Here is a 27,942-nt window from a genome sequence, read left to right as displayed (position 1 = left end):
AACAAATACTCCCAAAGAAACACTGAGACGGGTTTTAAGAGTTTATGATAATGTAAAGACCAAGCATTGTTCCGTGCATACTGCTTAATTATTGTAAACACAAGTCAGAGGTTGAAATACACTCAGAGGCACTTATTCTTTCCCAAAACTGTGCTGCCCCCATTATCCTTATTAGTAATGATAAAACATTTGCCATTCAAAAACTGCTGAAGCACTGTGTATCATATTGTAAACACTGGTCTTGCACAGCACAACCAGCCAAAGTTTATGACCCTTGTATCTAAAACAAGTAGTGTCATTTGTATTCTTCAAAGCTGCGTAAAGTGAGTCTGTAACATTTTTCACTCCAAATGTCAACCTCCAGTGCAAGAAACGTTTCTCATTTATAACTCACTGTAATAAAAATGAGTTAAGAGGTGAATTGCATTTTAAAATAAATAAGGAATTACCCCTGAGGTTGGTTCGGCCCTTACGCAACAGCAGCAGCAGTGTGGGCCTCTGAGATAAGGTCGTACCATTATGTGTTTGTCATTGAGCACCACTTAAATCAGCAGCTGTTACTCAGTGGATCTTCAGGTTGTAGAAGTGGTCAAACATGGCGCCCAATGCCCAGCTCGCCTCCACGTTGTTGACTTTCTTGGACAGCTACAAAAGAGGAGGGGGGGGGGGCAAAGCCCAACACCAAATCACTCAAATGCCTTTTGTATTTATTAAATAAAAAAAAATATTCATCACATTTTGTGCAGAATTTCCCTTTTTTTTATTTATTTTTTTTATTTAACTCATGGGTATTTAATTAACGGGTGCACTAATGTAGCTGTTATTACATTTTAAACAGCACTTGCTGTTGCCATGGTAACCATGTTTGGATTGAGACAACTCCTTAAATTATGGGGCGGCATGACAATGTTTTCTGACAGAGCCACACACAGACGGGCTCAGTCTGAACAAGTCAATGAACGACGTGTCGTCGGATCAGTTTAAATGAAAACAAATACTTCATCTACGTTAACTCGTCTTTAACGTGCCGCCGTGAGTCTGAGCTGCACAGCTTTGAACATGGATAGTTGATTTCTTCTTTTTTTTTTTAAATGCCTTGAAAACAGTTTCTTTCATTTGCATCATTAGGCTCAAGGCCACACAGCCCATTGTGTGTGTGTGTGTGTGTGTGTGTGTGTGTGTGTGTGTGTGTGTGTGTGTGTGTGTGTGTGTGTGTGTGTGTGTGTGTGTGTGTGTGTGTGTGTGTGTGTGTGTGTGTGTGTGTGTGTGTGTGTGTGTGTGTGTGTGTGTGTGTGTGTGTGTGTGTGTGTGTGTGTGTGTGTGTGTGTGCTAATGCTTCACCTGCAGCACTGTGTTCTCCTTAAAGCCAAATCCATCCTTGAGCAGACAAGTGATGTAGGCCATGTCCATACACAGGAAAGGGCTGACGGGCGGAGGATACTTGGTCATCTTATTGCACACTGAGCAGACAAGAGGAGAATCATGTTGGGATGATCAGTCATCTGTATGCAGGTGAGGACATGATGCAGGATTTCAGATAGCAGCGAGGACGCGAGTGCAGACAACTGAGATGCACACTGTGTGTCAAGTGCAGAGGAGAGCTGCACGTCTGCCATAGTAACAGAGCAGCGCTTTGCCCCGGCTCACCTTCTTTAGCCCTCTTCTTGAAGTCTCTGACCTCCAGCCTCCCTCCTTGGTCCCCACCTGCAACAGCACTCAGTCATTTAAAATCTCGTAGTATCCATTAAAAGAGCATATTTATATGCATATTATGACGATAGTAATGAGGCTGAACTATTTATGTTAAACATGTAGTTGTGATTTTTCTCACTTCTCTTGTTGATTATACAGTGTCATTATTTCGCTAGTATGTTATTTGAACACGTCTGCACGATATTCAGTGTGACCTACTCTTACACTTGAACAATAGCACAACCCTGATCGTCTTTAATCTGAAGTAGAACCCTAATATATGTTACTGGTAAAACCTGTATTTGACTATTTCAGGTTGACTGTGAAAAAGGTTTGTTCATATTTAAGACCAAATTTCAATGATCACAAATTTTCTCAGATATAAAAAAAACAACACAGCTGGTGGCGCCCAAAGACTTTTGCATAGTATTATAAAATATGATCAATAAAGTTATTTTCATAATATATAAATCTGTTCAAATATTGAGCGTTGCTTCCCAAGGAGCAAACAAACCAGAGCATAATCATATTAAAGAAGCTGAAATTACAGATCTGTTTTTTTATGTTATGACACAAAACAAACTTTAACTGCTTAATCGATTATCAAAATTGTTGACAATTCATTTAGTAATTAATTGTTGTAGCGTCCACAATCAAAAAATAGAATACGATAAATTGCAGCCTTCGCAATTTGCTAATAGCTTTGTTTTAAATTTCATTTTGAAAAATCTAACTCTGTTTACTTTGGACAGGCAGAGGGCAGCGATTTCTCTCATACCTACACACATAGAGCTCATTAATTCACCGAGACTTACGCACAGATGACGCACGTCTGTGTCGAGCACTGGAATGGCTATTAACATCTTGCTGGCTCCATATAATTATGTAAGGTGAGTGCAATGTGTGTGTGTGTACTCACCGATAAGGCCTGCATCCACAGCTCTGTCAAAGTAATAGGAGAACGCATAGAATACGTTGCCGTCTTCCAGCTCATACGGCTGATGAATAATGTCCTTCACCACCTTAAGTACTTCTCGATAACAAAGCTTGAATCCTGTCTCACCTGGGGAAGGAAAGAAAAATGGTATCAATTATGCCTCTTTATGTCGGAGCAGCATTTTTTGAAGCGATGGTCATTTTAGCGGTGTTTGCCAGTGTCACATCACCTCATTTATAGCAGGTTATGCTGACTGTGTACAGTCGCTCGCTGATAATTGGGCTTTAAGATTCTGAATTGATCTAACTGCGATTATTTTTTGTCTGAAATATGATTTGTGATATGAGAAGCAATGGTAATTTTGACATGAAATAATTAGTTAAAATGATCACTGTGTGATATTTGTGTTTTCTTCAGTCTGTCGGGACAGTATTTAATCTAAAATGGTAATTTGACACACAATTTAAGGCTTTAAGAAATATTGCACCTACTGGGATTTGAAAATAGAAAAAGGACGTATTGTGAATTTGATAAAATGTTGATTAATTGTTCAGCCCTAGTTGATAATTACCAATAAAAAACTTGATAAATATGTCAGACTGAAGAAATGCCTTAGTTAAAGGTGCATTATGTAATAAATGTAAAGCATCTGGCCATCAAATCCTCCTAATATGTCACAGGCTCAGGAATAATGTTCATATAACAAACTGAACTCACCAACAACAACAGTACAGCCAAAATATTTGCATTAAACAACTCTTTTGCAGACTGCAAATCATGTTTATGTTTTGAAATCATGTTTTGGCATGTGGCGCCACCTACCGCCGTCTACCAATCATTGCAGTCAGCAGAGTCTCAGCTGCCGAGCAACCACGGGTTGCCAGTTACATCAGAAAACAAAACCTAAAAGACCTCGGTATTTTGAATTTGAGTGTAGTAACAGTTTTTGGCCACAATCTTACATATGGTGCCTTTAAAGAACTAGAAACACGATATTAAAAATTATACTTAACGGAATAAAGTGTAGGATTAGAAAATACTTCTTCCCACTCCATGTAGTTTTCAGTGTAAGTATTTATTCTAACAAGCGTTCAAAATAAATTACAATCAGGTAATCTATCCATTTACACTGAATGTCTAAAACTAAAACCATAAAGGGAATCAAAGGTCACAATTTAGGGTTTCTTCCCCCATAAAGAGTTACTATGTAGTTGTTCTTGGACATGATCTCACCCTCTGGGTCACCGCTCACGTGATAGGTTACACCTCCAAAGCTCCATTCGTCCCTGAACTTCTTTGGCAGACAGGAACTTTTGAAAACGCGCCACTCCAACCCTGTGAGAGATATTACACAGATGACTTCTTTTATCTCCTCACAGGCTCAGTGGCTTCAAATCTGGTCACTACGCTCTACAACTGATCTCAAAACCCGATTGTCACCGAGACAATTTTCTCGGGAGGCCTATCAATGATTCATCTGCTATCACTTGGGTTGTTTATCAGTGGGAGGACTTGACATACATCCCACAGGCACATCTTTCTCTTGTATAACCTTTTAAGCATTTGCTGAACTAGACGAGGAAGCAACACAACAACAAAAAAAGAGTGTGCGCTTGTAGAACTGACTCACTCTTGTGTCCCAGTTATCCTTCAGTAACACACACACACACACACAATGAGCAACACTGACCCACAGCTCACAGCAATGGAGCAGCTTTTCTCAACGTAACAGTACCTTCTGCACCCAGAGCGCCCAGAGTGGCCAGACGAGCTGCCATCAGTCCATTTCCTAGGTAACTAGATCGAGACAAAAAGGTTGCTGCGCAGTTAGAAAACCAACCAGAAACTGAGCGTGTGTGCGTAACAAGGCAAGTCGTGCTAAAAATATCCCCGTCACTTCAACACTAATGACTATACTGAACAAAAACACATCCTGAGCAGTTACAACAAGATCACAGGCAACTCAACCACACTTCTATATACTGTACACATGCATATGTATATAAACACACATCACTGATGACTATTTAAAGATGAAATAAATACTATTATAATTCACTGACGCATGCTTTACCTGTAAGTGTACAACTGAAATGTAGAGTTGAAGATGTCAAAGCTGACGATGTAATCAGTGACGGGGACACTTTCAATTGTTTTCTGCAGCAGAATGTGAAGGACACCGTGGATTAGTGTTTGACAGAGGGTTTCATTTTTTTTTTTTATTAAACACGTTCTTTGAAGATAAATTGCTTAAAGCTGCAGTGCAGAAACCATAGCTGATTTTGTTGTTGTTAATATGATCTGTCTATTATCTCTCTGCCCCTGTTTGGTCTTCATGTACAGAAAAAGATGGTTATTTGTTTTCTAAAAACAGGCTCTGTCAAGCAATACTATCAGACCGGCTGTACAACCAGGTTGTTTTAGCAGAAGAACAATAGCAGTAGTAACAGTAGCCTCTGTCTGTCCTGAATGGTTTGACTGTAATATTGACATTTGTTGTCATTGAACAGTTACGTACTACAGCTTTAACGTACAACAACAAAAAAAAAAATTATTATAACAGACCTGCAGTTTTGGCAGGAAAGTGATCTGTGTAGATCCACCTCCCAGATCCAATATTCCCACCGTTTTCTTGGTTTGTGCGTTCAGGTGACCTGAAAACATTTACACAGCAGCCACAGCAGAGTGGAGATTATCAGTTGTACCTTAGATGGTATCTTCAAAAGCCTTTGTTGACACACGCACACACACACACACACACACATGCACACACTCTCACTCAGAGAGCTAGATAAAGATCAGAACAATCCACTACGAAATCACAGCTGTGAACAATCCGCCGCTATAATAAGACGCAGGCAATTCTTGGACGCAAGGTTAAATTTGGATGTACAGTAGCTGAGCTCAGGAAGCAGGAAACAACGTTCAGTGTTGACGCAGACGGCACTCACCAGTCAGGAAATTCAAAGACATCCAAGCCAGGATTCCTGCGTTGACAAAAATGTGTAAACAAGCAAACCGAGACACAGCAAACAGTCATTTCAGGTGGAACCACACACAAGTTCATTTGAAGAAAAGCTGATAACAAATTTCCACAGTAATTACCACGACTATAGTGTACACAAACACGGGCACGTGCGCCCGAGTAAAGAGCTATAATTCCACCAAAGTTGAAGTGCTGACAAATCAATTACACTACGGCACAACAGACAGTAACATTTTCCGCCAGGATAATTACAGTCTTTTAAGGTCACCGCCACTCTGTGATGGAAAGCAATTTTAGTTTTGGAAGTGTCATCAAAAAGACAGCAATAATCTACAGCAATTTAGCTAAATGTCTACAGTAAACAAATGTTCTAGATAGAAATTGCAGCGCCGACTAAAAGTGGAGCAGAAGACTCGGTGATGGCTCCTTCAAAGCACTGCAGGGGGAAACGTAAGGGCCTGCAATAACTGACAAATATCTGGCTTGTCGCGACAGAAGGTGGGCCGGCAGTACCTTCATTAGTGCCATTCATTACAGTCACGCTGTTGTCTGGGACCAAAAAGGGAGACTCATCAAACACATGTTGAACCTGAGGAGGAGGAGGAAGAGAGAGGAGGAGCAGAGATGGAGAATGAGAGCACGAGGGAGGCGAGGGAAGCAGCAGAGCAATGACTTTAATGTGATCTACTGTAATGGCAGCTCATCCAGAGGTGCCCTCCACTTGAAGGGATTAATTATTCCCCCCAGGGGGATTAATAAAGTATCATTTATCTTCCAAGGTGCCCCAGGGCCAACCATTACTATCTTATCCCCTCCACGAGAGCCATCCACACTAAGCTGCCTGCACGCTGATAACAATACTTTCCCCCTTGTCTTTCTACCACCTGCAGTTTTATCCTGTGCCTTCTCTGGATAAGAAGTTTCCCTCTGAAGTGTCTCGATAATGCAGCTCCTAACAGCTCCCTCGTGGTACTGTACTCTTCTTAGAACTCACCTTTCATTTTCACTGATTATTTTTGTTCCATATTTTGGATTTTCGTACTTGAATTATTTTAATATTTGCATTATTTGTAATTTTACACTACCGTTCAAATTTTTGGGGGTCACCTATACACTTTTTTGTGTTTTCCATTAAAAGTCACACTTTTATTCATCAAAGAGTTGTAAAATGAATAGAAAATATAGTCCAGACATTGACAAGATTAGAAATAATGATTTATATTAAAAATAATAATTTTGCCCTTTCGTCAAAGAACCAGCAAAACTGTTTTCAGTTGTGCTAACATCATTGCAGAAGGGTTTTGAAGGGTTTTCTAATCATTCAATAGCCTTCTAACACAATTAGCAAACACAATGTACCATTAGAACACTGGAAATGGGCCTCTATACACCTATGTACATATTCCATTAAAAACCAGACGTTTGCAGCTAGAATAGTCGTTTACCACATAAACAATGTATAGAGTGGATTTCTGATTAATTTAATGTGATATTCATTGAAAAAAAGTGATTTTCCTTCAAAAATAACGACATTTCTAAGTGACCCCAAACTTCTGAACGTAATGTACATGTTCTAATTATTATTCTTCATCTTCTACTGCTTCATCCTTATTATTATCTATACTATATTGTTGTCTTTGTCATTTTCACCTGGTCCAGAAGAGCCTGAGATTTCTCTGCAGCCAGCAGCCGGAGTCCAGCGGTGGCTCTGAGGACCACAGGAGTTCTCTTCCACTCCAGGCGAGGCACAGTCCTCTTTGCCACCTTCAACAGCAGCCTCACCGTGTGTCCAGCCTTTTTAAAAAAAAAAAAAACAACACAGGACAATGCCCACAATAATGTTTTGATTTTCTCACTTCCTACTCCCTTTCATTATCAACGTAATTCCCCACTGAGGGAGGCGGCCGGCTACGTTTCTGAAGACAACACAGAGGCCGGCACAACGTTTCTCTTCGGCTCAATATAATTGATTAGATTTGACGATGAACTCACCATTTCGGGGGAGTCAGCATATGCTGACAAACCAGGCTTAATGGAGTGGAACATCTCATTGTCCAAAACAGGCAGTTTCTCTTAAAAAAAAAAATAAATAACAACATCCAACCCCTTGAAAAATGCAACAGCTATTAAAAAGCAGAGACGTAAATCTGTTTAGCATTCAAAATATATCAAGCATGATCTATGAAGTGACAGTTTAGCAGCATAACTGATTAAACCCAAGAAGGTGCTGAGGGTTACCTGAGTCACTCTGGATGAAGGTGTAAACATGGATACGTGTTCCTGTGCTGCCAGCATCAAACATCACGGCATAAAAGATGCGGCTGTGGTTTGCCGGTCGGCTGAGGCTGGGGAGGACGCTGCCGATGGTGTTGGTCAAGTCCAGAAGAGACGTCCTGATCTGGGCTCGGCTCGGTCTCGTGAAGGTGAGGAGGACCAAGAGTAGAAGTGGCACAGTGGGCTTCATCTTTATTCTGGAGAATCAGCAAACAGCAAAAACAAAAAAAGTTCTTGTGAACAGATCTGTCACTGTATTATCTAATTGCACTGCTCACAGCTCTAACTCCTGCGCTCCAGTACTGGGAGATGTTAAATTACTGCCAAGACAAGCAACAGAGGCACGCGAAGCAATCAAGTTATTTACAACAGGTCATTTGGCCACACCTCATTGACTCTCTAACCAACCACAGGGACACGTCCCAAAATCCACCTCTGTACGTGCTGAGTCAACCCCCACAGATGAGTGAGAAAACATCACACTCTGGACTTAAACTGTTGGACGAGTTCAATCGATACACAGCAACTCAAGCGTGTCCTGACAGCTCTCTGCAAAACTCTGACATCTAATGAGGGGGAATGTGATGTTTTAAAAGCCCCAGTTAAGCACTGCTCTGCTGGAAACTCTTGCCAAGACTTTGTCACACAGAGGAAATGAGGGGACAGGGGACATTTTACTCAACATCATTTACTGCCTGGAAACTCCAATTTAAGTGTTAAATTTCAGGCATTTAATGTGTCTGGAGAAAGTTCCAAAAAGATTATAGACATGCTACAAGTGGACATGAATAGTCTGGGACCAAAGCTCTGTCCCTTTATGTGTTAATTATTTAAAACTGAAATACATTAGAGACAAAGAGACGTTATTTAAAAAGTGGGATTATTGATTATTAATGAATTCCTGAGGGCTTTATTTGTCTACTATATAAGAGAGTGTACTCCTCTGGGACTAAACATGAGAGATTTTTAAAAATGTGGTTTGTATATTTCCTTTATTTAAAGGTCCAGTGTGTAAGAATTAGTGAGCCTGCTAACTGAAACTTTATGTAATAAGCTGCCGTAGGAACATGATGGCACAAGATGGTGGCCTCCGTAAAGCAATTACACAAACCGTATGAGTAGTATATTCTATTTCTGCCAAAGAACCCTCCTACATGTTTAACACTGGACCTTTGAAGCGACTTTCTTGCTTAAAAACATTCAACAAATAATCATCATCAGTTTTAATACAAACCTAAAAATGTCTTCAAATGTTAGGTTCAACTAAAATATCACCCCTCTGCATAAATATCTACCACACATACTAAAGTTATTATTAATATTCAGATATGAAATGAAAGTTAATTGGCCTGAAAACACCTGAAAACAGGACACAAGACACATGGAAGTAAGTCACATTGTGGAAATAGTTACTGGATTAAGAACTGTTCACATTTCATGGACAAACAGTATTTATCAGTCAAAACTCTATTAACAGAACATTTGATCTATATGTTATATTACGTTTTAGCAAGGGATGCACAGTTTTATCGGCACATATAAGTATCGGTAAAAGTATTATTGGATAGCAAACACACCAAGATCCACCAATATGACTGATGACAACAGTAGGCTTAATAGGCTGATACCTTCTTGACTTTTATGCTGGCGCCCTCTACAATGATTGTTTGTTTTGCGTTTATTAATTTTGCTCAATTAACAAAATTTCAAGATTAATTAATTTCAAGACATAAGACACTAAATGACGTCTCCAGTTTGGTGCAGGGGAAAACGTATATATATTTGAAGCAGTGATCGGCCCAAGCACTCCTGCCCAAGTCATCCTATAGACATAGTAAAATTTGAAAAAAAAGAAAAGTAATTGCTTAGTTTATATTTTTTATTTTTGAAAATCATTTTTTTGGTCCAAAACTTGCCAAAACGTCATACTATACTATGTCGTCCAAAATCTGACAATTTTTTGAAAAAAAATATTTGGTCCAAAATTTGACAAAAACGACATACTATACTATGTCGTCCAAGATCTGACAATTTTTTTGAAAAACATTTTTTTGGTCCAAAACTTGACAAAAACGTCATACTATACTATGTAGTACGTCATACTATACTATATCTCCAAAATATGACCATTTTTGGAGAAAAAAAAAATTTTGGTCCAAAATTTGACAAAAACGACAAACTATACTATGTCGTCCAAGATCTGACAATTTTTTTGAAAAACGTTTTTTTGGTCCAAAACTTGACACAAACGTCATACTATACTATGTCGTCCAAAATCTGACAATTTTTTGAAAAAAAACTATTTGGTCCAAAATTTGACAAAAACGACATACTAAACTATGTAGTACGTCATACTATACTATGTCTCCAAAATGTGACAATTTTTTGAAAAAAAACATTTGGTCCAAAATTTGACAAAAACGACATATGTCGTCCAAAATCTGACAATTTTTTGAAAATCATTTTTTTGGTCCAAAACTTGACAAAAACGTCATACTATACTATGTAGTACGTCATACTATACTATGTCGTCCAAAATGTGACAATTTTTTGAAAAAAAAGTTATTGGTCCAAAATTTGACAAAAACGACATACTATACTATGTCGTCCAAAATCTGACAATATTTTTGAAAATCATTTTTTTGGTCCAAAACTTGACAAACACGTCATACTATACTATGTAGTAAGTCATACTATACTATGTCTCCAAATGTGACAATTTTTTGAAAAAAAAGAAATTGGTCAAAAATTTGACAAAAACGACATACTATACTATGTAGTACGTCATACTATACTATGTCTCCAAAATGTGACAATTTTTTGAAAAAAGAAATTTGGTCCAAAATTTGACAAAAACGACATACTATACTATGTCGTCCAAAATCGGACAATTTTTTGAAAATCATTTCTTTGGTCCAAAACTTGACAAAAACGTCATACTATACTATGTAGTAAGTCATACTATACTATATCTCCAAAATGTGACCATTTTTGGAGAAAAGAAATTTGGTCCTAAATTTGACAAAAACGACATACTATACTATGTCGTCCAAGATCTGACAATTTTTTTGAAAAACTTTTTTTGGTCCAAAACTTGACAAAAACGTCATACTATACTATGTAGTACGTCATACTATACTATATCTCCAAAATGTGACCATTTTTGGAGAAAAAAATTTTTGGTCCAAAATTTGACAAAAACGACATACTATACTATGTCGTCCAAGATCTGACAATTTTTTTGAAAAACGTTTTTTTGGTCCAAAACTTGACAAAAACGTCATACTATACTATGTAGTACGTCATACTATACTATATCTCCATAATGTGACAATTTTTGGAGAAAATAAATTTGGTCCAAAATTTGACAAAAACGACATACTATGTACTATGTCGTCCAAGATCTGACAATTTTTTTGAAAAAACGTTTTTTTGGTCCAAAACTTGACAAAAACGTCATACTATACTATGTCGTCCAAGATCTGACAATTTTTTTGAAAAACTTTTTTTGGTCCAAAACTTGACAAAAACGTCATACTATACTATGTAGTACGTCATACTATACTATATCTCCAAAATGTGACCATTTTTGGAGAAAAAAAAAATTTGGTCCAAAATTTGACAAAAAAAACGACTGTGTCGTCCAAGATCTGACCATTTTTTTGAAAAACGTTTTTTTGGTCCAAAACTTGACACAAACGTCATACTATACTATATAGTATGTCATACTATACTATATCTCCAAAATGTGACCATTTTTGGAGAAAACAAATTTGGTCCAAAATTTGCCAAAAACGACATACTATACTATGTCGTCCAAAATCTGACAATATTTTTGAAAATCATTTTTTGGTCCTAAATTTGACAAAAACGTCATACTATACTATGTAGTACGCCAAACTATACTATGTCTCCAAATGTGACAATTTTTTGAAAAAAAAGATATTTGGTCCAAAATTTGACAAAAACGACATACTATACTATGTCTCCAAAATGTGACCATTTTTGGAGAAAAAAAAATTTGGTCCAAAATTTGACGAAAACGACAAACTATACTATGTCGTCCAAGATCTGACAATTTTTTTGAAAAACGTTTTTTTGGTCCAAAACTTGACACAAACGTCATACTATACTATGTAGTACGTCATACTATACTATGTCTCCAAAATGTGACAATTTTTTGAAAAAAAACATTTGGTCCAAAATTTGACAAAAACGACATATGTCGTCCAAAATCTGACAATTTTTTGAAAATCATTTTTTTGGTCCAAAACTTGACAAAAACGTCATACTATACTATGTAGTACGTCATACTATACTATGTCGTCCAAAATGTGACAATTTTTTGAAAAAAAAGTTATTGGTCCAAAATTTGACAAAAACGACATACTATACTATGTCGTCCAAAATCTGACAATATTTTTGAAAATCATTTTTTTGGTCCAAAACTTGACAAAAACGTCATACTATACTATGTAGTACGTCATACTATACTATGTCTCCAAATGTGACAATTTTTTGAAAAAAAAAGAAATTGGTCAAAAATTTGACAAAAACGACATACTATACTATGTAGTACGTCATACTATACTATGTCTCCAAAATGTGACAATTTTTTGAAAAAAGAAATTTGGTCCAAAATTTGACAAAAACGACATACTATACTATGTCGTCCAAAATCGGACAATTTTTTGAAAATAGTTTCTTTGGTCCAAAACTTGACAAAAACGTCATACTATACTATGTAGTACGTCATACTATACTATGTCGTCCAAAATGTGACAATTTTTTGAAAAAAAAGTTATTGGTCCAAAATTTGACAAAAACGACATACTATACTATGTCGTCCAAAATCTGACAATATTTTTGAAAATCATTTTTTTGGTCCAAAACTTGACAAAAACGTCATACTATACTATGTAGTACGTCATACTATACTATGTCTCCAAATGTGACAATTTTTTGAAAAAAAAAGAAATTGGTCAAAAATTTGACAAAAACGACATACTATACTATGTAGTACGTCATACTATACTATGTCTCCAAAATGTGACAATTTTTTGAAAAAAGAAATTTGGTCCAAAATTTGACAAAAACGACATACTATACTATGTCGTCCAAAATCGGACAATTTTTTGAAAATAGTTTCTTTGGTCCAAAACTTGACAAAAACGTCATACTATACTATGTAGTACGTCATACTATACTATGTCTCCAAAATGTGACAATTCTTTGAAAAAAAAATTTGGTCCAAAATTTGACAAAAACGACATACTATACTATGTCGTCCAAGATCTGACAATTTTTTTGAAAAACTTTTTTTGGTCCAAAACTTGACAAAAACGTCATACGATACTATGTAGTACGTCATACTATACTATATCCCAAAAATGTGACCATTTTGGAGAAAAGAAATTTGGTCCTAAATTTGACAAAAACGACATACTATACTATGTCGTCCAAGATCTGACAATTTTTTTGAAAAACTTTTTTTGGTCCAAAACTTGACAAAAACGTCATACTATACTATGTAGTACGTCATACTATACTATATCTCCAAAATGTGACCATTTTTGGAGAAAAAAAATTTGGTCCAAAATTTGACAAAAACGACATACTATATTATGTCGTCCAAGATCTGACAATTTTTTTGAAAAACATTTTTTTGGTCCAAAACTTGACAAAAACGTCATACTATACTATGTAGTACGTCATACTATACTATATCTCCAAAATATGACCATTTTTGGAAAAAAAAAGAATTTGGTCCAAAATTTGACAAAAACGACAAACTATACTATGTCGTCCAAGATCTGACAATTTTTTTGAAAAACGTTTTTTTGGTCCAAAACTTGACACAAACGTCATACTATACTATGTAGTACGTCATACTATACTATGTCGTCCAAAATCTGACAATTTTTTGAAAAAAAACTATTTGGTCCAAAATTTGACAAAAACGACATACTAAACTATGTAGTACGTCATACTATACTATGTCTCCAAAATGTGACAATTTTTTTGAAAAAAAACATTTGGTCCAAAATTTGACAAAAACGACATATGTCGTCCAAAATCTGACAATTTTTTGAAAATCATTTTTTTGGTCCAAAACTTGACAAAAACGTCATACTATACTATGTAGTACGTCATACTATACTATGTCGTCCAAAATGTGACAATTTTTTGAAAAAAAAGTTATTGGTCCAAAATTTGACAAAAACGACATACTATACTATGTCGTCCAAAATCTGACAATATTTTTGAAAATCATTTTTTTGGTCCAAAACTTGACAAACACGTCATACTATACTATGTAGTAAGTCATACTATACTATGTCTCCAAATGTGACAATTTTTTGAAAAAAAAAGAAATTGGTCAAAAATTTGACAAAAACGACATACTATACTATGTAGTACGTCATACTATACTATGTCTCCAAAATGTGACAATTTTTTGAAAAAAGAAATTTGGTCCAAAATTTGACAAAAACGACATACTATACTATGTCGTCCAAAATCGGACAATTTTTTGAAAATCATTTCTTTGGTCCAAAACTTGACAAAAACGTCATACTATACTATGTAGTAAGTCATACTATACTATATCTCCAAAATGTGACCATTTTTGGAGAAAAGAAATTTGGTCCTAAATTTGACAAAAACGACATACTATACTATGTCGTCCAAGATCTGACAATTTTTTTGAAAAACTTTTTTTGGTCCAAAACTTGACAAAAACGTCATACTATACTATGTAGTACGTCATACTATACTATATCTCCAAAATGTGACCATTTTTGGAGAAAAAAAATTTTGGTCCAAAATTTGACAAAAACGACATACTATACTATGTCGTCCAAGATCTGACAATTTTTTTGAAAAACGTTTTTTTGGTCCAAAACTTGACAAAAACGTCATACTATACTATGTAGTACGTCATACTATACTATATCTCCATAATGTGACAATTTTTGGAGAAAATAAATTTGGTCCAAAATTTGACAAAAACGACATACTATGTACTATGTCGTCCAAGATCTGACAATTTTTTTGAAAAAACGTTTTTTTGGTCCAAAACTTGACAAAAACGTCATACTATACTATGAAGTACGTCATACGATACTATATCTCCAAAATGTGACCATTTTTGGAGAAAAAAAATTTGGTCCAAAATTTGACAAAAAAAACGACTGTGTCGTCCAAGATCTGACCATTTTTTTGAAAAACGTTTTTTTGGTCCAAAACTTGACACAAACGTCATACTATACTATATAGTATGTCATACTATACTATATCTCCAAAATGTGACCATTTTTGGAGAAAACAAATTTGGTCCAAAATTTGCCAAAAACGACATACTATACTATGTCGTCCAAAATCTGACAATATTTTTGAAAATCATTTTTTGGTCCTAAATTTGACAAAAACGTCATACTATACTATGTAGTACGTCAAACTATACTATGTCTCCAAATGTGACAATTTTTTGAAAAAAAAGATATTTGGTCCAAAATTTGACAAAAACGACATACTATACTATGTCGTCCAAAATCTGACAATATTTTTGAAAATCATTTTTTTGGTCCAAAACTTGACAAAAACGTCATACTATACTATGTAGTACGTCATACTATACTATGTCTCCAAAATGTGACAATTATTTGAAAAAAAATATTTAGTCCAAAATTTGACAAAAACGACATACTATACTATATCTCCAAAATGTGACCATTTTTGGAGAAAAAAAAGTTTGGTCCAAAATTTGACAAAAACGACATACTATACTATGTCGTCCAAGATCTGACAATTTTTTTGAAAAACATTTTTTTGGTCCAAAACTTGACAAAAACGTCATACTATACTATGTAGTACGTCATACTATACTATATCTCCAAAATGTGACCATTTTTGGAGAAAAAAAAAATTTGGTCCAAAATTTGACGAAAACGACATACTATACTATGTCGTCCAAAATCTGACAATTTTTTGAAAATCATTTTTTTGGTCCAAAACTTGACAAAAACGTCATACTATACTATGTAGTACGTCATACTATACTATGTCGTCCAAAATGTGACAATTTTTTGAAAAAAAAGTTATTGGTCCAAAATTTGACAAAAACGACATACTATACTATGTCGTCCAAAATCTGACAATATTTTTGAAAATCATTTTTTTGGTCCAAAACTTGACAAAAACGTCATACTATACTATGTAGTACGTCATACTATACTATGTCTCCAAATGTGACAATTTTTTGAAAAAAAAAGAAATTGGTCAAAAATTTGACAAAAACGACATACTATACTATGTAGTACGTCATACTATACTATGTCTCCAAAATGTGACAATTTTTTGAAAAAAGAAATTTGGTCCAAAATTTGACAAAAACGACATACTATACTATGTCGTCCAAGATCTGACAATTTTTTTGAAAAACTTTTTTTGGTCCAAAACTTGACAAAAACGTCATACGATACTATGTAGTACGTCATACTATACTATATCCCAAAAATGTGACCATTTTGGAGAAAAGAAATTTGGTCCTAAATTTGACAAAAACGACATACTATACTATGTCGTCCAAGATCTGACAATTTTTTTGAAAAACTTTTTTTGGTCCAAAACTTGACAAAAACGTCATACTATACTATGTAGTACGTCATACTATACTATATCTCCAAAATGTGACCATTTTTGGAGAAAAAAAATTTGGTCCAAAATTTGACAAAAACGACATACTATATTATGTCGTCCAAGATCTGACAATTTTTTGAAAATCATTTTTTTGGTCCAAAACTTGACAAAAACGTCATACTATACTATGTAGTACGTCATACTATACTATGTCTCCAAAATGTGACAATTCTTTGAAAAAATAAATTGGTCCAAAATTTGACAAAAACGACATACTATACTATGTCGTCCAAGATCTGACAATTTTTTTGAAAAACGTTTTTTTGGTCCAAAACTTGACAAAAACGTCATACTATACTATGTAGTACTTCATACTATACTATATCTCCAAAATGTGAACATTTTTGGAGAAAAAAAATTTGGTCCAAAATTTGACAAAACGACATACTATACTATGTCGTCCAAAATGTGACCATTTTTTGAAAAAATTAATTGGTCCAAAATTTGACAAAAACGACATACAATACAATGTCGTCCAAAATCTGACAATATTTTTGTAAATAATTTTTTTGGTCCTTAATTTGACAAAAACGACATACTATACTATGTCGTACAAGATCTGACAATTTTTTTGAAAAACTTTTTTTTGGTCGAAACTTGACAAAAACGTCATACTATACTATGTAGTACGTCATACTATACTATATCTCCAAAATGTGACCATTTTTGGAGAAAACTAATTTGGTCCAAAATTTGACAAAAACGACATACTATACTATGTCGTCCAAGATCTGACAATTTTTTTGAAAAACGTTTTTTTGGTCCAAAACTTGACAAAAACGTCATACTATACTATGTAGTACGTCATACTATACTATATCTCCAAAATGTGACCATTTTTGGAGAAAAAAAAATTGGTCCAAAATTTGACAAAAACGACATACTATACTATGTCGTCCAAGATCTGACAATTTTTTTGAAAATAAATTTTTTGGTCCAAAACTTGACAAAAACGTCATACTATACTATGTAGTACGTCATACTATACTATGTCGTCCAAAATGTGACCATTTTTTGAAAAAATAAATTGTTCCAAAATTTGACAAAAACGACATACAATACTATGTCGTCCAAAATCTGACAATATTTTTGTAAATATTTTTTTTGGTCCTAAATTTGACAAAAACGACATACTATACTATGTCGTACAAGATCTGACAATTTTTTTGAAAAACTTTTTTTTGGTCGAAACTTGACAAAAACGTCATACTATACTATGTAGTACGTCATACTATACTATATCTCCAAAATGTGACCATTTTTGGAGAAAAAAATTTGGTCCAAAATTTGACAAAACGACATACTATACTATGTCGTCCAAAATGTGACCATTTTTTGAAAAAATAAATTGTTCCAAAATTTGACAAAAACGACATACAATACTATGTCGTCCAAAATCTGACAATATTTTTGTAAATATTTTTTTTGGTCCTAAATTTGACAAAAACGACATACTATACTATGTCGTACAAGATCTGACAATTTTTTTGAAAAACTTTTTTTTGGTCGAAACTTGACAAAAACGTCATACTATACTATGTAGTACGTCATACTATACTATATCTCCAAAATGTGACCATTTTTGGAGAAAAAAAATTTGGTCCAAAATTTGACAAAACGACATACTATACTATGTCGTCCAAAATGTGACCATTTTTTGAAAAAATGAATTGGTCCAAAATTTGACAAAAACGACATACAATACTATGTTGTCCAAAATCTGACAATATTTTTGTAAATAATTTTTTTGGTCCTAAATTTGACAAAAACGACATACTATATTATGTCGTACAAGATCTGACAATTTTTTTGAAAAACTTTTTTTTGGTCGAAACTTGACAAAAACGTCATACTATACTATGTAGTACGTCATACTATACTATATCTCCAAAATGTGACCATTTTTGGAGAAAACAAATTTGGTCCAAAATTTGACAAAAACGACATACTATACTATGTCGTCCAAGATCTGACAATTTTTTTGAAAAACGTTTTTTTGGTCCAAAACTTGACAAAAACGTCATACTATACTATGTAGTACGTCATACTATACTATATCTCCAAAATGTGACCATTTTTGGAGAAAAAAAAATTGGTCCAAAATTTGACAAAAACGACATACTATACTATGTCGTCCAAGATCTGACAATTTTTTTGAAAATAAATTTTTTGGTCCAAAACTTGACAAAAACGTCATACTATACTATGTAGTACGTCATACTATACTATGTCGTCCAAAATGTGACCATTTTTTGAAAAAATAAATTGTTCCAAAATTTGACAAAAACGACATACAATACTATGTCGTCCAAAATCTGACAATATTTTTGTAAATATTTTTTTTGGTCCTAAATTTGACAAAAACGACATACTATACTATGTCGTCCAAGATCTGACAATTTTTTTGAAAAACGTTTTTTTGGTCCAAAACTTGACAAAAACGTCATACTATACTATGTAGTACGTCATACTATACTATATCTCCAAAATGTGACCATTTTTGGAGAAAAAAAAATTGGTCCAAAATTTGACAAAAACGACATACTATACTATGTCGTCCAAGATCTGACAATTTTTTTGAAAATAAATTTTTTGGTCCAAAACTTGACAAAAACGTCATACTATACTATGTAGTACGTCATACTATACTATGTCGTCCAAAATGTGACCATTTTTTGAAAAAATAAATTGTTCCAAAATTTGACAAAAACGACATACTATACTATGTCGTCCAAAATCTGACAATATTTTTGAAAATCATTTTTTGGTCCTAAATTTGACAAAAACGTCATACTATACTATGTAGTACGTCAAACTATACTATGTCTCCAAATGTGACAATTTTTTGAAAAAAAAATATTTGGTCCAAAATTTGACAAAAACGACATACTATACTATGTCGTCCAAAATCTGACAATATTTTTGAAAATCATTTTTTTGGTCCAAAACTTGACAAAAACGTCATACTATACTATGTAGTACGTCATACTATACTATATCTTCAAAATGTGACCATTTTTGGAGAGTAAAAATTTGGTCCAAAATTTGACAAAAACGACACACTATACTATGTCGTCCAAAATCTGACAATTTTTTGAAAATCATTTTTTTGGTCCAAAACTTGACAAAAACGTCATACTATACTATGTAGTACGTCATACTATACTATGTCTCCAAAATGTGACCATTTTTTGAAAAAATGAATTGGTCCAAAATTTGACAAAAACGACATACAATACTATGTCGTCCAAAATCTGACAATATTTTTGTAAATAATTTTTTTGGTCCTAAATTTGACAAAAACGACATACTATACTATGTCGTCCAAGATCTGACAATTTTTTTGAAAAACTTTTTTTGGTCCAAAACTTGACAAAAACGTCATACTATACTATGTAGTACGTCATACTATACTATATCTACAAAATGTGACCATTTTTGGAGAAAAAAATTTGGTCCAAAATTTGACAAAAACGACATACTATACTATGTCGTCCAAAATCTGACAATATTTTTGAAAATCATTTTTTTGGGTCCAAAACTTGACGAAAACGTCATACTATACTATGTAGTACGTCATACTATACTATATCTTCAAAATGTGACCATTTTTGGAGAATAAAAATTTGGTCCAAAATTTGACAAAAACGACATACTATACTATGTTGTCCAAAATCTGACAATTTTTTGAAAATCATTTTCTTGGTCCAAAACTTGACAAAAACGTCATACTATACTATGTAGTACGTCATACTATACTATATCTCCAAAATGTGACCATTTTTGGAGAAAAAAATGTGGTCCAAAATTTGACAAAACGACATACTATACTATGTCGTCCAAAATCTGACAATTTTTTGAAAATCATTTTCTTGGTCCAAAACTTGACAAAAACGTCATACTATACTATGTAGTACGTCATACTATACTATATCTCCAAAATGTGACCATTTTTGGAGAAAAAAATTTGGTCCAAAATTTGACAAAACGACATACTATACTATGTCGTCCAAAATGTGACCATTTTTTGAAAAAATGAATTGGTCCAAAATTTGACAAAAACGACATACTATATTATGTCGTCCAAAATATGACAATATTTTTGTAAATAATTTTTTTGGTCCAAAATTTGACAAAAACGACATACTATACTATGTGGTCCAAAATCTGACAATATTTTTGAAAATCATTTTTTTGGTCCAAAACTTGACAAAAACGTCATACTATACTATGTAGTACGTCATACTATACTATGTCTCCAAAATGTGACAATTATTTGAAAAAAAAACTTGGTCCAAAATTTGACAATAACGACATACTATACTATGTCGTCCAAGATCTGACAATTTTTTTGAAAAACGTTTTTTTGGTCCAAAACTTGACACAAACGTCAAACTAGACTATGTAGTACTTCATACTATACTATATCTCCAAAATGTGACCATTTTTGGAGAAAACAAATTTGGTCCAAAATTTGACAAAAACGACATACTATACTATGTCGTCCAAGATTTGACAATTTTTTTGAAAAACGTTTTTTTGGTCCAAAACTTGACAAAAACGTCATACTATACTATGTAGTACGCCATACTATACTATGTCTCCAAAATGTGACAATTATTTGAAAAAAAAGAATTTGGTCCAAAATTTGACAAAAACGACATACTATACTATGTCGTCCAAAATCTGACAATATTTTTGAAAATCATTTTTTTGGTCCAAAACTTGACAAAAACGTCATACTATACTATGTAGTACGTCATACTATACTATATCTTCAAAATGTGACCATTTTTGGAGAATAAAAATTTGGTCCAAAATTTGATAAAAATGACATACTATACTATGTCGTCCAAAATCTGACAATTTTTTGAAAATCATTTTTTTGGTCCAAAACTTGACAAAAACGTCATACTATACTATGTAGTACGTCATACTATACTATATCTTCAAAATGTGACCATTTTTGGAGAAAAAAAATTTGGTCCAAAATTTGACAAAACGACATACTATACTATGTCGTCCAAAATGTGACAATATTTTTGTAAATCATTTTTTTGGTCCTAAATTTGACAAAAACGACATACTATACTATGTTGTCCAAGATCTGACAATTTTTTTGAAAAACTTTTTTTTGGTCGAAACTTGACAAAAACGTCATACTATACTATGTAGTACGTCATACTATACTATATCTCCAAAATGTGACCATTTTTGGAGAAAAAAAGTTTGGTCCAAAATTTGACAAAAACGACATACTATACTATGTCGTCAAAAATCTGACAATATTTTTGAAAATCATTTTTTTGGTCCAAAACTTGACACAAATGTCATACTATACTATGTAGTACGTCATACTATACTATATCTCCAAAATGTGACCATTTTTGGAGAAAACAAATTTGGTCCAAAATTTGACAAAAACGACATACTATACTATGTCGTCCAAGATCTGACAATTTTTTGGAAAATAATTTTTTGGGTCCAAAACTTGACAAAAACGTCATACTATACTATGTAGTACGTCATACTATACTATGTCGTCCAAAATGTGACCATTTTTTGAAAAAATAAATTGTTCCAAAATTTGACAAAAACGACATACTATACTATGTCGTCCAAAATCTGACAATATTTTTGAAAATCATTTTTTGGTCCTAAATTTGACAAAAACGTCATACTATACTATGTAGTACGTCAAACTATACTATGTCTCCAAATGTGACAATTTTTTTTAAAAAAATATTTGGTCCAAAATTTGACAAAAACGACATACTATACTATGTTGTCCAAAATCTGACAATATGTTTGAAAATCATTTTTTTGGTCCAAAACTTGACAAAAACGTCATACTATACTATGTAGTACGTCATACTATACTATGTCTCCAAAATGTGACAATTATTTGAAAAAAAAACTTGGTCCAAAATTTGACAATAACGACATACTATACTATGTCGTCCAAAATCTGACAATATTTTTGAAAATCATTTTTTTGGTCCAAAACTTGACAAAAACGTCATACTATACTATGTAGTACGTCATACTATACTATATCTTCAAAATGTGACCATTTTTGGAGAATAAAAATTTGGTCCAAAATTTGACAAAAACGACATACTATACTATGTTGTCCAAAATCTGACAATTTTTTGAAAATCATTTTTTTGGTCCAAAACTTGACAAAAACGTCATACTATACTATGTAGTACGTCATACTATACTATATCTCCAAAATGTGACAATTCTTTGAAAAAATAAATTGGTCCAAAATTTGACAAAAACGACATACTATACTATGTCGTCCAAGATCTGACAATTTTTTTGAAAAACGTTTTTTTGGTCCAAAACTTGACAAAAACGTCATACTATACTATGTAGTACGTCATACTATACTATATCTCCAACATGTGACCATTTTTGGAGAAAAAACAATTTGGTCCAAAATTTGACAAAACGACATACTATACTATGTCGTTCAAAGATCTGACAATTTTTTTGAAAAACGTTTTTTTGGTCCAAAACTTGACACAAACGTCATACTATACTATGTAGTACATCATACTATACTATATCTCCAAAATGTGACCATTTTTGGAGAAAAAAAATTTGGTCCAAAATTTGACAAAAACGACATACTATACTATGTCGTCCAAAATCTGACAATATTTTTGAAAATCATTTTTTTGGTCCAAAACTTGACAAAAAGTCATACTATACTATGTAGTACGCCATACTATACTATGTCTCCAAAATGTGACAATTATTTGAAAAAAAAAATTGGTCCAAAATTTGACAAAAACGACATACTATACTATGTCGTCCAAAATCTGACAATATTTTTGAAAATCATTTTTTTGGTCCAAAACTTGACAAAAACGTCATACTATACTATGTAGTACGTCATACTATACTATATCTCCAAAATTTGACCATTTTTGGAGAAAAAAAATTTGGTCCAAAATTTGACAAAACGACATACTATACTATGTCGTCCAAAATGTGACCATTTTTTGAATAAACGAATTGGTCCAAAATTTGACAAAAACGACATTAAATACTATGTCGTCCAAAATCTGACAATATATTTGTAAATAATTTTTTTGGTCCTAAATTTGACAAAAACGACATACTATACTATGTCGTCCAAGATCTGACAATTTTTTTGAAAAACGTTTTTTTGGTCCAAAACTTGACAAAAACGTCATACTATACTATGTAGTACTTCATACTATACTATATCTCCAAAATGTGACCATTTTTGGAGAAAAAAAATTTGGTCCAAAATTTGACAAAAACGACATACTATACTATGTCGTCCAAGATCTGACAATTTTTTTGAAAAACGTTTTTTTGGTCCAAAACTTGACAAAAACGTCATACTATACTATGTAGTACGTCATACTATACTATATCTCCAAAATGTGACCATTTTTGGAGAAAACAAATTTGGTCCAAAATTTGCCAAAAACGACATACTATACTATGTCGTCCAAGATCTGACAATTTTTTTGAAAAACGTTTTTTTGGTCCAAAACTTGACAAAAACGTCATACTATACTATGTAGTACGTCATACTATACTATGTCTCCAAAATGTGGCAATTCTTTGAAAAAATAAATTGGTCCAAAATTTGACAAAAACGACATACTATACTATGTCGTCCAAAATCTGACAATATTTTTGAAAATCATTTTTTTGGTCCTAAACTTGACAAAAACGTCATACTATACTATGTAGTACATCATACTATACTATGTCTCCAAAATGTGACAATTTTTAGAAAAAAAAGATTTGGTCCAAAATTTGACAAAAACGACATACTACACTATGTCGTCCAAAATCTGACAATATTTTTGAAAATCATTTTTTTGGTCCAAAACTTGACAAAAACGTCATACTATACTATGTAGTACGTCATACTTAACTATGTCTCCAAAATATGACAATTCTTCGAAAAAAAAAATTGGTCCAAAATTTGACAAAAACGACATACTATATACTATGTCGTCCAAGATCTGACAATTTTTTTGAAAAACGTTTTTTTGGTCCAAAACTTGACACAAGCATCATACTATACTATGTAGTACGTCATGCTATACTATATCTCCAAAATGTGACCATTTTTGGAGAAAAAAAGATTTGGTCCAAAATTTGACAAAAACAACATACTATACTATGTCGTCCAAGATCTGACAATTTTTTTGAAAATAATTTTTTTGGTCCAAAACTTGACAAAAACGTCATACTATACTATGTAGTACCTCATACTATATACTATGTCGTCCAAAATGTGACAATTTTTTGAAAAAATAAATTGGTCCAAAATTTGACAAAAACGACATACTATACTATGTCGTCCAAAATCTGACAATATTTTTGAAAATCATTTTTTTGGTCCAAAACTTGACAAAAACGTCATACTATACTATGTAGTACGTCATACTATACTATGTCTCCAAAATGTGGCAATTCTTTGAAAAAATAAATTGGACCAAAATTTGACAAAAACGACATACTATACTATGTCGTCCAAAATCTGACAATTTTTTGAAAATCATTTTTTTGGTCCAAAACTTGACAAAAACGTCATACTTTACTATGTAGTACGTCATACTATACTATGTCTCCAAAATGTGACCATTTTTTGTAAAAATAAATTGGTCCAAAATTTGACAAAAACGACATACTATGCTATGTCGTCCAAAATCTGACAATGTTTTTGAAAATCATTTTTTTGGTCCAAAACTTGACAAAAACGTCATACTATACTATGTAGTAAGTCATACTATACTATGTCGTCCAAAATGTGACAATTTTTTGGAAAAATAAATTGGTCCAAAATTTGACAAAAACGACATACTATACTATGTCGTCCAAAATCTGACAATTTTTTGAAAATCATTTTTTGGTCCAAAACTTGACAAAAACGTCATACTATACTGTGTAGTACGTCATACTATACTATGTCTCCAAAATGTGAAAAAATTTTGAAAAAAAAAGATTTGGTCCAAAATTTGACAAAAACGACATACTATACTATGTCGTCCAAAATCTGACAATTTTTTGAAAATCATTTTTTTGGTCCAAAACTTGACAAAAAAGTCATACTATACCATGTCGTCCAAACTTTGACAAAAACGTCATACTATACTATGTCTTGCAAAATGTGACAATTTCTTTCCAAAAAATGTTTTGGTCCAAATTTTGACAATAACATCATACTATACTTTGTCATACAAATTTTGACAATTTCTTTCCAAAAAAATGTTGAGTCCAAATTTTGACAAAAACGTCATACTATACTCTGTCATACAAAATTTGACAAAAAAGTAATGTTAGTATATATTCCAACATTTGACAAATTAGTCATACTTTCATATGTCGGCATAGCTCAGCACATCGGCAAATAGTCCAATTTCATGCATACCTAGTTTTAGCCTGATCTTTCCAAGGACTGCCTTACATGACACTCATGCATGGTGATTTAACCAGTGTAGCATAAGTGGAAAATGAACCTGAAAGTGTTAGAATAAAGATATACAACTGTAATGTTGATATATTTAACAGTCAACTGTCTGTGATGCATTAGAGCTGTCAGCTGAAATGGGGACTATGTTTTACTCTGCACTTCCCTTTGACTGAAGGTGAATTTATACAGTTTCCCTACAGAGCATTACTCTAACTCGAGTTACACCGCATGTGTTTTTCTATGACCGATGTGTAATCTTCAGAAATAAGGACAACTGATGGCTGATTGTTTTTCAATGTTTGCCCAGGTTTCTGTTTACGCCTTCTGATAAAATATGACTGTTAAAACACAAAAAGTACCATTTGCCTCCATCTTGTCCTCTCCCTTGTGTCCCTTTTCTGTTACACCAACTGTCCTCATGTCCTCTTTCCATGAACCTTCTTTGTGGTCGTCCTCTTTTCCTCCTGCCAGACAGCTCCATCCTCAACATCCTTTTTCCAATATAATCACTATCTCTCCTCTGCATGTGACCAGACCATCTCAACATGCCATCTCTTACTTTATTTCCAAAACATTCAACCTGAGCTGTCTGCCAAATTTAGTAGTATTTTTGTTTTTCTAACAGGTGTTCTGTCCTCAGTAAAGTTCACCACAGCGTTGATACACAGGCAGCAGTATTTAAACAAAACAACTTGAGCTATGGGGAGTGTTAAGATGTGTTATTGTTGCGTCTGGTGACATTTTATGAATAGCTTGAGGGTAGTTATTATCTTCTTGTTTTGCTGTTAATGTTTATAATATTTAGGGTTGAGAATATTTTGACAGTCTTGAGGTGTGTCTTCAGTGAACAATGATTACAAGTGTGCTTTCCTTGCTGTAATCAATATTAGAAAGATGCAATTTGCTTGTTTTGACAGCTTAATCATATTCAGCTTTTTATTTATTTATTAGTGTTTAAATGTGTCAACAATTTTGCCTCATAATCCCTCTCCAGGTTTATCCAAAGACATTGAGAGAGTAGGAACACTGTGAATAACTGTAAAATACAGCATCATCACACTAAGTTTGGACACTGTGCTTGTTTTTGTAAAAGGCTGTCAATTATGATATTAACTACTAAATTAAATCAAATCAATATTGGATATAAAATATTTTTACTTTGAAGGTTAAGTGTGGGCTCAATTCAAATCAGAGCTGTACTCGTTTTAAGTATACGTTCTTATAAGTTGTGTTTGTGTGCTTTGTGACATGTCTTTTATTAATGAAGTAATTAAATAGGTACATACATAAATTTAAATAACCTATGTACAGTGGTGAGTTCACTGACCGGCTCGCTCCTCAGTAGACCATGATAAACATTGGCTCACGTGACTTCACTTGCCGGCTGAAGTGTGATAACGTGCTAATGAGCTAACGTTAGCTGCCGGAGACACAGCAACTTTATCGAAGAACTACAATTAGGAGACGACGTTTAGATTAGGAGGTTATCTTCCAAACCACTCTGTCAGTAGTAAAACACACACGGCACACGGTACGCAAACAAGTAAAAGCGTTTCCTGAGCGCAACACTCACAGCAAAGCTCACCATGATGTTCGGCTAACTGACAAACAACACGCCGCCGCTTCCTGTGAGGACTGACTGACTCCGCGTGACGTCACTAGCACCGTTAAATCAGTTCACATTTTAATCTCTAAATTGGACTATTTAGCCCTTACTATTACAGATATCTGTGGCGTCATTTTGACAAGTTGTAATTTCATTTTAGATATCTGTGACGTCATTCTAACGAGTCAAAACTACACTTATGCACCACTGAATTGTAGGTTTGTCATTGGATATATCTCCAATTCCAGTTCCTGATATCTACGTCATTATCACTA

General features: G+C 33.4%; 1 protein-coding gene across 1 annotated transcript; it reads right to left on the bottom strand.

Annotated features, from left to right (window-relative positions):
* Positions 1-62: 62 nt before the first annotated feature.
* LOC310935290 (ectonucleoside triphosphate diphosphohydrolase 5-like) lies at positions 63-27,694 on the bottom strand. The gene is made up of 14 exons (XM_083899153.1): positions 27,647-27,694; positions 7,854-8,086; positions 7,608-7,687; positions 7,266-7,409; positions 6,129-6,204; positions 5,581-5,616; positions 5,195-5,283; positions 4,704-4,786; positions 4,365-4,426; positions 3,863-3,964; positions 2,612-2,755; positions 1,648-1,704; positions 1,342-1,460; positions 63-645 (listed from the first exon to the last, which is right to left on the bottom strand). The coding sequence occupies exons 2-14, from the start codon at positions 8,077-8,079 to the stop codon at positions 562-564; spliced, it is 1,302 nt and encodes a 433-aa protein (XP_083755279.1). The 5' UTR covers positions 8,080-8,086; positions 27,647-27,694; the 3' UTR covers positions 63-561.
* Positions 27,695-27,942: the final 248 nt, after the last annotated feature.

This window comes from Microchirus variegatus, assembly GCF_963457635.1.
Source record: "Microchirus variegatus genome assembly, chromosome: 12".
Lineage (NCBI taxonomy): Eukaryota > Metazoa > Chordata > Actinopteri > Pleuronectiformes > Soleidae > Microchirus > Microchirus variegatus.
This window is presented reverse-complemented; position numbering and strand designations above follow the sequence as displayed.